General features: G+C 49.4%; 1 protein-coding gene across 1 annotated transcript in view; it reads left to right on the plus strand.

The window, feature by feature from the left end:
* LOC145352422 (isthmin-2-like) overlaps positions 1–11,021 on the plus strand; it is a 29,843-nt gene extending 18,822 nt beyond the window's left edge. The window contains exons 4-6 of the mRNA XM_080202264.1: positions 5,385–5,525; positions 8,611–8,688; positions 10,028–11,021. Coding sequence (XP_080058390.1) covers positions 5,385–5,525; positions 8,611–8,688; positions 10,028–10,545 — 737 coding nt within the window. The 3' untranslated portion in view covers positions 10,546–11,021. The remainder of the gene's footprint in view (positions 1–5,384; positions 5,526–8,610; positions 8,689–10,027) is intronic.
* The last annotated feature ends 233 nt before the right edge of the window (positions 11,022–11,254 follow it).

The following is an 11,254-nucleotide window of genomic DNA, read 5'->3' on the forward strand; positions in this document are numbered from 1 at the left end:
AGGTCTTTGTGGGGGGAAACCCAGGCAGACACAGGGAGAACGTGCAGACTCCCCACAGACAGCGACCCGAGTTGGGAACCGAACCCAGATCCCTGGCGCTCTGAGGCAGCAGTGCTAACCACTGTGCCACCGCGAATGTAAGCTTTGTCTTTATGGTTGCACGCGCCCTCCATTAGGCTGCATCTCTCTCTTAAGCTCAGAAAGAATCAGTCTGTCCTTCCAAAAAGCCCTGAAAAGGCCATGGGACATCTCACCAAAGGCTGCTTCATCCCACCAACAGATGTTGTAAAATGAAACACAGTCCGCCAGTCCAGCAGAGTGGACAACTGTCCCATCTCTCCACTGGAAAGAAATTCCTGACAGCACCATGATTTGGATTCAAATGAATCATAGAATCATGGCCCATCGAGTCTCCACCAACTCTCTGACAGAGTATCTTACCCAGCTCCTCTATCCCACTCTCTGTTTAACCCCACACATTCACCATGGTTAATCCCTCTAACCTACACATTTTTGGACACTTAAGGGGCATGACCAACCCATCTAAGGTGCATATCTTTGGAGTGTGGGATATTGAATACATTGCGATATAAATGTAGAGAAATGGTCTCTAGGGTAAGGCCAACTGATCCGTCAGCTCCCACAGCAGGATGCCTGGAGCAATGTGACCGAACAGCTTCCTACTTCCCGTCAGAGTTACCTGCGTGCTTCACAAGCAGTGCGTACATGAACTGTTAAACCAGCTGCGTTCAATGCAGAGTGATCCCTGCCCCAGGTACTGTACGTAAACACTCACCAACGCCAGCTCGCGATTCACTCTGGGGGCGGTTTGGGGAACGGAATCTCAGCTGGATCTAATCATTGTCCAAATGCATAACACCACCACCCCCCCCCCCCACCCCACCCCACCCCCCCACAACCCACCCCCAACGCCACCCCTCCAAAACCCACCCCCAACCCCCCCCCCCCCCCCCCCCCCCCGATTTCCATCACTGTCAGCGCACAAAAGCCATTTTTCAGGTGCAGACAGTGAGCGTTACACATTCGTCAGGAAGACTTCAGCTCTCGATCCAGTCACAGTCAGGGACCAGTGAGAGGGATTTTCCAGTCGGATCTTCCGAATGCCCAGTGATCAAAGAATCATAGAATCCTCCAGTGCAGAAGAAGGCTATTCGGCCCATCGAGTCTACGCTGACCGCAATTCACCCAGGCCCCATCCCCATAGGCCCATGCATTTGCCATCGCTAATCCTCCTGACACTAAGGGGCGATTTAGTCTGGACAATCCACATCTTAACCCGCACATCTTTGGACTGTGGGAAGAAACCGGAGCACCCGGAGAAAACCCAAAGAGACACGGGGAGAATGTGTAAATTCCATACAGACAGTGACCCAAAGCCGGGAATCGAACCTGGGTCCCTGGCGCTGTGAGGCAGCAGTGCTAACCACTGTGGTGCCCTTAATGGTATCAGGAGGCAGGCAACTGCAGGGCAAAGAGTCCATAGTGCAATTCAATACCATTGAATGTTGGAGAAAGAGAGAGAAGGAGTTAGGGTGTCAGAGAGAGAGGAGTTAGGGTGTCGGAGGGAGAGAGAAGAAGTTAGGGTGTCGGAGAGAGAGAAGGAGTTAGGGTGTCGGAGGGAGAGAGAAGGAGTTAGGGTGTCGGAGAGAGAGAAGGAGTTAGGGTGTCGGAGAGAGAGAAGGAGTTAGGGTGTTGGAGAGAGAGAAGGAGTTCGGGTGTCAGAGAGAGAGAAGGAGTTCGGGTGTCAGAGAGAGAGAAGGAGTTAGGGTGTTGGAGAGAGAGAAGGAGTTAGGGTGTCAGAGAGAGAGAGAGAAGGAGTTAGGGTGTCGGAGAGAGAGAAGGAGTTAGGGTGTCGGAGAGAGAGAAGGAGTTAGGGTGTCGGAGAGAGAGAAGGAGTTAGGGTGTCGGAGAGAGAGAAGGAGTTAGGGTGTCGGAGAGAGAGAAGGAGTTAGGGTGTCGGAGAGAGAGAAGGAGTTAGGGTGTCGGAGAGAGAGAAGGAGTTAGGGTGTCGGAGAGAGAGAAGGAGTTAGGGTGTCGGAGAGAGAGAAGGAGTTAGGGTGTCGGAGAGAGAGAAGGAGTTAGGGTGTCGGAGAGAGAGAAGGAGTTAGGGTGTCGGAGAGAGAGAAGGAGTTAGGGTGTCGGAGAGAGAGAAGGAGTTAGGGTGTCGGAGAGAGAGAAGGAGTTAGGGTGTCGGAGAGAGAGAAGGAGTTAGAGTGTTGGAGAGAGAGAAGAAGTTAGGGTGTCAGAGAGAGAGAGAAGGAGTTAGGGTGTCGGAGAGAGAGAAGGAGTTAGGGTGTCGGAGAGAGAGAAGGAGTTAGGGTGTCGGAGAGAGAGAAGGAGTTAGGGTGTCAGAGAGACAGGAGTTAGGGTGTTAGAGAGAGAGAAGGAGTTAGGGTGTTAGAGAGAGAGAAGGAGTTAGGGTGTTAGAGAGAGAGAAGGAGTTGGAGTGTTGGAGAGAGGGAGGAGTGAGGGTGTCAGAGAAAGAGAAGGAATTAGGGTGCCGGAGAGAGAGAGAGGGAGCTGGTTGTCAGGGAGAGGGAGTTAGGGTGTTAGAGAGATGCCTCTCTAATGAGGGAGGCAGCCTCCCGAAGAGCGTTTAATCCAAATCTCTCCGCTGTCCCAGAGTGCTGTCTCACCAACAAACCAGGGGGACATTTCTTGACTGAGCCCAAATACACACAGGCCTTTCCCACAGCTGCTGCCGGCCTGCAGATTAATCGCTGCTCACTTCAAAAGATTTGGACTGAACACTTCAGCAAACTCTTCCAACTGCTTATTGAGAAACTGTCAGTAAACGGCAGCTGTTAGCGTTTAGAAATCAGAAGCTGTCCTGCTCCAGAGAGCTTGTTAATCATTTGTTTCTCCTGCCTTGTGAGTCAGCCAGATGTGGAGACATTGCGGAATCACCTACACACACACGGAGTCAGCGACAAACCTTTTACAACACAATAATCGTCAGCAAAGCAGCGGCTCCACATGAGGCTCACCGAATCCACTCCTTCTGGGCTAATAAAGCTCAGTTCCTCTGAGAACAAGAGGCGTTTTGTAAAGATAGACGGTGTTACACTGTGGAATGCACCGTGCATTTTCCGCTGTTAAGCTGATGCTGTGGCCCCCCTGATGGTATGGCTCAGTGGGCAGCACTCTCGTCTCTCAGCCGAGAGGTCGTGGGTTCGAGTCCAGCTTACAAGACTTGAGCACCAAAATCAAGTGTAACACTTTGGCGTGGTACTGAGGGAGTGCTGCGCTGTTGGAGGTGCCATATCTCAGATATGAGTTTAAATCAAAGTCCCAGCTGCCCTCTGAGATCGAAGGAAGGTATCCCCTGGCCACTGCTTTGGAAAAGAAACGTGAATTCTCTCAGACCTCCTGAGCAACATTTATCCCTCTGTCAACATCACAAAAGAGAAGATGCCTGGTCATTAGTACATTGCTCTTTGCGGGATAATACTGTGCACACACTCTGACAATACTGACTTTACTCCTGTAAGGTGCTTTGGGACATCTGTGTTAGTGAAAGGTGCTAATAAATGTAAGGTTTGCTTTTCTTATTGCGCTCAAACAAACTCTGGCTGATTTCAGCATCAGGGCTGTTCACTCAGAGGCGTGTGCGCGGATTCGATTCTGATGGTCCATTTGGGAATCTTGTTTGCAGTCGATATCAGAGCGAGACAGCTGTATGGACATGCCCAGATCTCCATGGAATGCTCCTGCCTTGGACCCAATATATACCAGAGAGAGAGAAAGGAACAGGCAGGGCTGAACCGATCATGTTCCTAGAGTATAGTTACAATCCCTGTGTTAGGGGGTGACCCCCTCACTGAGGTAAATCAACCCACTATACAAGAACAGGAAACAACCAATTTACTGTTGTTTAAAAGGATTAAGGGAGGCTGGTCTAGTATTTGATCTTTACAAGTATAGAAATGCTTAATCTAAGATGTAAAAATATATGTGTGTACAACTATAGGTACATGTTGTGTGTGTGTGTGTGCATGTGTGTTTGTACATGCGTGTGTGTGCGTTTGTGCATGTGTGTGTGCGTGTGTTTGTGCATATGTGTGTGTGTTTGTGCATGTTTGTACATATGTGTGTGCGTGTGTGTGTGCATGTGTTTTTGCATGTGTGTGTGTGCGTGTGTTTGTGTGTGTGATTGTGCATGTGTGTTTGTGTATATGTGTGTGTGTGTGCATGTGCACGTGTGTGTCTCGAAGGCCCAATGCAGGACAATCAATTTAAGCTGGGGAATTGGGTTGGAGTGAAGGTGTCAAGACCTCAGGAAACCAAGTGATCCCGTGATCTCATACTCACAGCATCACTAAGACTGCTCATTTCCAACTCGAACATCGCTCGATTCTGCCCCGTCTCAGCTTATCCGCTGCTGAAACCTTCATCCTCGCTTTTGTACCTTCTGGACTATCCCAAATCACTCTTGACTGATTTTTGTATAGTAATCCAAAAGTCTTGCACCAAGCCCTGTTCTGCTGTCTCTCCCATGTTTGTGAACCTATACTGGCTTCCTGTTAAGAAATACTCAGTTTCAAAATGCTCGTCTTGAGTCATATCAGTGATGAGATTTTCACAATAATACGGTCTTATTCAATAGTATAATGGGACTGGGGGCACTTCATGATACAGGGTGGGAATTTTCAGCCCTTTCCGCCAAAGTGGGGTCAGAGTGTGACTCTATCTAGTTTAGATTTCATGAGGGAGAGGCAGCTGGGAGATTTGCAGCAGCTTGTAACTGGTGGGAGAAATTCACAGTGACCCTCACAGAGCCTTGTTACACACAGCAGTCACTAGTGTTAGCTTGGAAATTGGGAAGGCAGTTTTGCCTGCAAAAGGGAGCGGAGGTATCCACAATCATTGGGTCTATGAAGAAAAGTTGGAAGTTGGTGTAATGGAAAGGTCCCCAAGGATAGCTGGAACACTAAGGAGAATAAGCTCCAGACAGCTGTGGAGTATATCCCAAGAAAAATGAATGAACTTTTAAAATCAGGGATCTCTTAGGGGCAAATAAAAGTAGAATTGAGTTTACAGCACAGGTTTTTAGAAGATATAATGCTAAGTTAGTGACATTTGCTTAGTTTAATTTTTCTTTATGTAAGGTTTATTTTTGTTAAGAAGTGTGAATTCTTGTGGCGCAGTCCTGCTGGTTAATTGCCATGTGTTCAGATTTCTTCTTTAATTGTTAACAGGACCATAACAGTATTAAAAATTGTTGATGCAATCTGTAATCTTTGAAACCCCGCTGATCGAGTTGTATTTTCTCCCACCCTCGTTCTGCTCCTTGAGCTGTCTCCGGCTACGCGTGAAGGGAAGGGTTTGCAGCATTTCAGATGTTTGTTCCTCTCGTTCTGCAGAATATGAAGATAATGAGGACTGGAGTGCCTGGTCTCCCTGCACCGTCACGTGTGGCAGTGGCAACCAGAAACGTACCAGGTCCTGTGGTTATGCCTGCACCGCAACTGAATCCCGAACGTGTGACCTCAAACGATGCCCAGGTGAGTGTTGCGATCCTCCAAAGGAAGATTAAGGCAGATTCGAACACCCAGCAGCACCTCGACGGCAAATTGAATTTCTTTCCTAAAACCAGTGGGACTGCGTTTCAATGGCATCTGATATCCAACATGGATAAGGGGAGAATTTCCTGATCCGGTGCCTGGCTCACTTACAATCATAGAATCCCTACAGTGTAGAAGGAGGCCATTCGGCCCATCGAATCTGCATCGACCACAATCCCACCCAGGCCCTATTCCCGTAACCCCACATATTTACCCTAATAATCCCCCCGATACTAAGGGGCAATTTAGCACAACCAATCCACCTAACCTAGATGTCTTTGGAATGTGGGAGGAAACCAGAGCACCCGGAGGAAACGCACGCAGACACGGGGAGAAACTCCACACAGACAGTGACCCGAGGCCGGAATCGAACCCGGGTCCCTGGCGCTGTGAGGCAGCAGTGCTAACCACTTGAGTGCAGCAAATGCAGGATGTTGCCTGGTCTCGAGGGTGTTGGCTATGAGGAGAGGTTGAATAAAGTAGGATTGTTTTCACTGGAAAGACAGAGGCTGAGGGGAGACCCGATAGAGGTCGACAAGTTTATGAGAGGCAGAGACAGGGTGGAAAGTCAGAGGCTTTATCCCCAGGGTGGACGTGTCAGTTGCAAAGGGGGCACAGGTTCAAGGTGAGAGGGGGAATGACGTGCAGGGGAAATCTTTCACACAGAGAGTGGTGGGTGCCGGGAATGCACTGCCAGAGGAGGTGGTGGAAGTGGGCACATTAGCAACACTTAAGAGGCATCTGGATGGGAACATGAATAGCGAGGGAATAGAGGGATATGGGCAGAAAGTTTTATCTTTGGTTAGGGCATCACGACCGGCATGGGTTTGGAGGGCCGAAGGGCCTGTTCCTGGGCTGTACTGTTCTTTGTTCTTTGACAATCAAGAGGGGAGGAGTGGGTAATCTAAAAAAAATCTCTATTTATTTAAATAAATGGGTAGGAAATCAATCTTTGTTTTTGGGATATGAATGACATAGTGAGACCACCGATACTGCCCATCCCTCAATTCCTTGCAATGTCTGACACCTGGCTGGTTGTCAGACAGATTTACAGGATGCCACGTTCCCTGCATCACCGTCCCTCCCACCCATCCGGCTTGGATGCCGGGGGTCAGAGGAGGGAGTTGAGTTGGACATTTGTCGACAAGAGGAGAAACTCCCGGGGACTGGAAATTCTGCATCATAGAGCTACCAACCAATCAGGGACCAGCAGCTCCTCCCTATGGGTAGCGCTCCACTGGGAGGAGTGGCCGCTTTTGGTACTGCACTCTGGACCTGAAGAGGCCTTCAGCATGGGAATGTGCTGCAAGTGTTCGGGGGTCTCGGTGGATGCCAGGCTGAGACTCTAGTGAGAGGGATTAGGGTTGAGGTTTGAGAGGCTATGGTGGGAGGGGAGGGGGTAAGCCTGGGGTCCAGGGCTGGGTGAGGAGTGCAGGGGCAGTTACTGATTAAAGGGCCTTCCTTAGTCCCAGAGACCCATTAAGGAGGGAGTCATCCCCCCTCCCCACGTTGCCTGCTACGAGCCGCACAGGGAATCTGAGCTGCCCAGTTAGCATTAGCCTCTCCCTCCACCAGTTCATTGCTGGGCATCGATTGCCCATGATGTGGAGATGCCGGCACTGGACTGGGGTAAACACAGTAAGAAGTCTCACAACACCAAGTTAAAGTCCAACAGGTTTATTTGATAGTCAGTTGCCCACTCAGTTGACAGACTGTTGGACAGAAAATCCAATGCCCTGGTAAAATTGGCAGAATCAGCAGGATTTTATGTGTCCCCACCCTTCCACCCACACTTAAACCAGCCAATGGGGAAACATGAGGTCCAGGCCCTTCCGTGCGGCTGGATTCAGATGTAGACCAGAGCGGGTAGCAGGGCTGACAAGTTCCAGTCCCTGAAGGAAGTTGGTGAACCAGATTCCAACAATCTAGCAGTTTCCGTATCCATGGTAACCGACATCAGCCCATGACTTAGAGCAGGTTAATTAATTTCAGATTTCCAGGATGGTGGGATTTCATAGAACCCTACAGTGCAGAAGGAGGCCATTCAGCCCACTGAGTCAGCACTGACCACAATCCCATCCAGGCCCTATCTCCATAACGCCATACATTTACCCTATCTAGTCCCCCGGACACTAAGGGGCAATTTAGCATGGCCAATTCACCTAAGCCGCACATCTTTGGAGTGTGGGAGGAAACCTGAGCACCTGGAGGAAACCCACGCAGAGACGGGGAGAATGTGCAAACTCCACACAGACAGTGATCCGAGGCTGGAATTGAACCTGGGTCCCTGGCGCTGTGAGGCAGCAGTGCTAACCACTGTGCCACCGTGCTGCCCCGTAAGCGATAGGATACACTCCCGTTTGCCAGACCTGCCAATCACAAGGTCAAGGAAATGTTCACAATCGTGCAACTAATGCAGAGTGCCCTGGAATATAAATACTCTAAGAATTCACAAACTGAGTCATTCACTGCTAAATTGTCCTCAAAGACATGGGAACTAGCAACTTTAGGCGCACACACTCTCAGCAAATGTAACAAAAGTAGGCATTGAATTCCATTCCAGATCTAAGAGCTATTAAATGGTGTAGTGACACAGTGGCTAGCACTGTTGCTTCACAGTGCCAGGGACCCGGGTTTGATTCCTTCCAGCTTGGGTCACTGTCTGTGCAAGCCTGCACGTTCCGAGGCAGCAGAAAGTGTAGTCATCCGTGAAGCTACCAATGATTGTTGTAAAAGCCCAAATAGTTCACTAATGTCCTTTAGGGAAGGAAATCTGCCACCCTTCCCAGTCCAGCCTACATTTGACTCCAGAACCACAGCAATGTTGTTGGCTCTTGACTGCCCCCTGGAGTGGCCCAGTTAGCCACTCAGCTCAAAGGCGGTTAGGGATGGGCAGCAAATGCTGGCCCAGCCAGCAACACCCACATCCCACAAACGATTTTAAATTCAGATTTAGATTCACTAGAGTAACGAAGTGTAGATTTATTGGTCCACGTCTGACCCTGACTGTACTCTTTTCCCAAAGGAATGGAAGATGATCTGAATGCAGCCACTGAAAAAACTCTGGCGGAGAAGGGGAATGGAACAGAGTTGTTTGACCCCGGTGCGTATACTACACCACCAGCCCGACTGTAAATGTAGAAAGGATCGGAGGAGGCCACTCAGCCCCTCGAGCTTGCTTGTTCAGTGGGACCCTGGCTGATCTATCCAACACGCCAGGATTGACAGGCAGGAGTTGGGGGTGACGGGCTGGGGGTGGGGGTGACTGGTGGGTGGTGTGGGAAGTCCAACCTCTTAACATCACCGACAATATAACGATTAGAAGTTGTTTAGGCTCCTGTATCGGTTGAAAGGGTGAAATACTGATCTCTGCAGAGAGACGGGAGTTGCAACTTTGACAGTGCTGGGATAGCCGGTGGTATTGGATCACCATGTGTAGGGCAGCATGTTTTATATTTCTTCTCACTGATGTCAGTGGGAAGGAAATGGGCTGGATGATGGGTGCTAATGCAATCCTGTCACTCGTGGAGAATTACCAGGAATGTACAGCGCAGAAACAGGGTATTCAGCCCAATTGGTCGATGCTAGTGTTCATTCTCCACGTGAATCTCCTCCCAGCCACCCACTTGTACCTAACCTGGTTAACGCTTGTACCTATCCTGGTTAACACTTGTACCTAACCTGGTTAACGCTTGTACCTATCCTGGTTAACGCTTGTACCTAACCTGGTTAACGCTTGTACCTATCCTGGTTAACGCTTGTACCTAACCTGGTTAACACTTGTACCTAACCTGGTTAATGCTTGTACCTATCCTGGTTAACGCTTGTACCTAACCTGGTTAACGCTTGTACCTATCCTGGTTAACACTTGTACCTAACCTGGTTAATGCTTGTACCTATCCTGGTTAACACTTGTACCTAACCTGGTTAACGCTTGTACCTATCCTGGTTAACACTTGTACCTAACCTGGTTAATGCTTGTACCTATCCTGGTTAACACTTGTACCTATCCTGGTTAACGCTTGTACCTATCCTGGTTAACGCTTGTACCTATCCTGGTTAACACTTGTACCTAACCTGGTTAACACATCCTTCTGTTCTTTTCTCCCTAGATTCCCCTTCCGATGTAACTGTACCAATCGTTCCCCAGTCCTCCAAGTGTGAATGAGTTCCACGTTCTAACCACTCGCTGGGTTGTGGAATTCCTCCTGAATTCCTCATTGGGTTTATTTGTGACGACCTTATTTTTATGACCTTTGGGCTATTGTTGTGTGTGAGGCTGTGTGGCCTTTTCCTGCTTTACCTTTGTTTTTAGGGCAGTGTTTAATGACGCGTTAGACTTTAGCATTAACAACATTTGCCAAGTGCCGGCCTGCAGGGAATTCTGTTTCCATGTGAACCCATCTTTATTGGATTTTTTTTTCTCCCCCCCCCCGCCCCAGAAGTGGACAGCTGTGACAAATGGCTAAACTGCAAGAGCAAGTTTCTGAAGAAGTACCTGATGAAGGCGCTGACGGATTTACCAAGCTGCCCCTGCACCTACCCCACAGAGGCGGTGTACAGTATTGTCAGCGTCCACGAAGATGGCAAGGGAAGGCTCTTCCGATGGCGAGACGCCAGCGGCCCCAAGGAGCGCCTGGACATCTACAAGCCCACCTCCAAGTTCTGCATCCGCTCCATGCTGTCCTTGGACAGCGCCACCCTGGCGGCCCAGCACTGTTGCTACGACGACCAGATGAGGCTGATCACCCGGGGCAAAGGCGCGGGGGCTCCCAACCTGATCAGCACGGAGTTCTCGCCGGAGCTCCACTACAAGGTGGACGTGTTGCCGTGGATACTGTGCAAAGGGGACTGGAGCAGGTACAATGCCGTGCGCCCACCAAACAATGGCCTCAACTGTTCCGAAAACCCTTTGGAAGATGACTTTATGGCTCAGCTGAAGGAAGCGAAGGAGTATTGAAAGTATTAATTTAAAAAATCAAGGGTCTCCGAGGGGATGAATGGAAAAATAAATGGATGTTTTCAACAATGGAAACCACCTTCCCTACCCCACCTCCAATGACATTAGCCAATGTTTCCATGGCAACATCAAGGATGGTTAGAAACAGTCCCAGATTGGTTCTAACATTAAAAGATATATATATATATCTATATATACATATAACCACTTACTCACCTAAAGAAAATACCTTCAACTCATCAAATAAGAGGGAAAAGAAATGTCTTCTAAAGAGGTGTGTTATCATTCCATCATCGCTGTCTTTTCCTTATGGCTCCGGGAGTTACTCTGTGAGTCACATTCTCTGGATAATTGAGTAAACCCAAGGTGCGGAGTTCCCGCTCTCTCTGTCACTCACTCACTCTGTCGGAATCCCTGCTCCAGGGATTTTCCAGTTCCGATTCTTACTGCGGCTGATGAGTGTCGCGCCATTTGCTTTCTTTTAAATATGGCTCCTCACCTTTTGCAGTGGATCATCGGTGACCATCGCATCTCTCGCGGTTGACCCTGTCTCTGCCTGCTGGTTCCGTGGCCTGCGTCCATTCTCCGTTTCCTAACTTAATTGGCACAGAATTCTCTTCAAGCTTCGCCGCGGATGGCGGTGATGGGAGGTTTTGAGGGGGGGGGGAGCTGTAAGTGTCACCAAGCCCGGTGTTGTGTGGGAAGTTGA

This window comes from Carcharhinus amblyrhynchos, chromosome 14, assembly GCF_965287045.1.
Source record: "Carcharhinus amblyrhynchos chromosome 14, sCarAmb.v2.hapA, whole genome shotgun sequence".
Classification (NCBI taxonomy): Eukaryota; Metazoa; Chordata; class Chondrichthyes; order Carcharhiniformes; family Carcharhinidae; genus Carcharhinus; species Carcharhinus amblyrhynchos.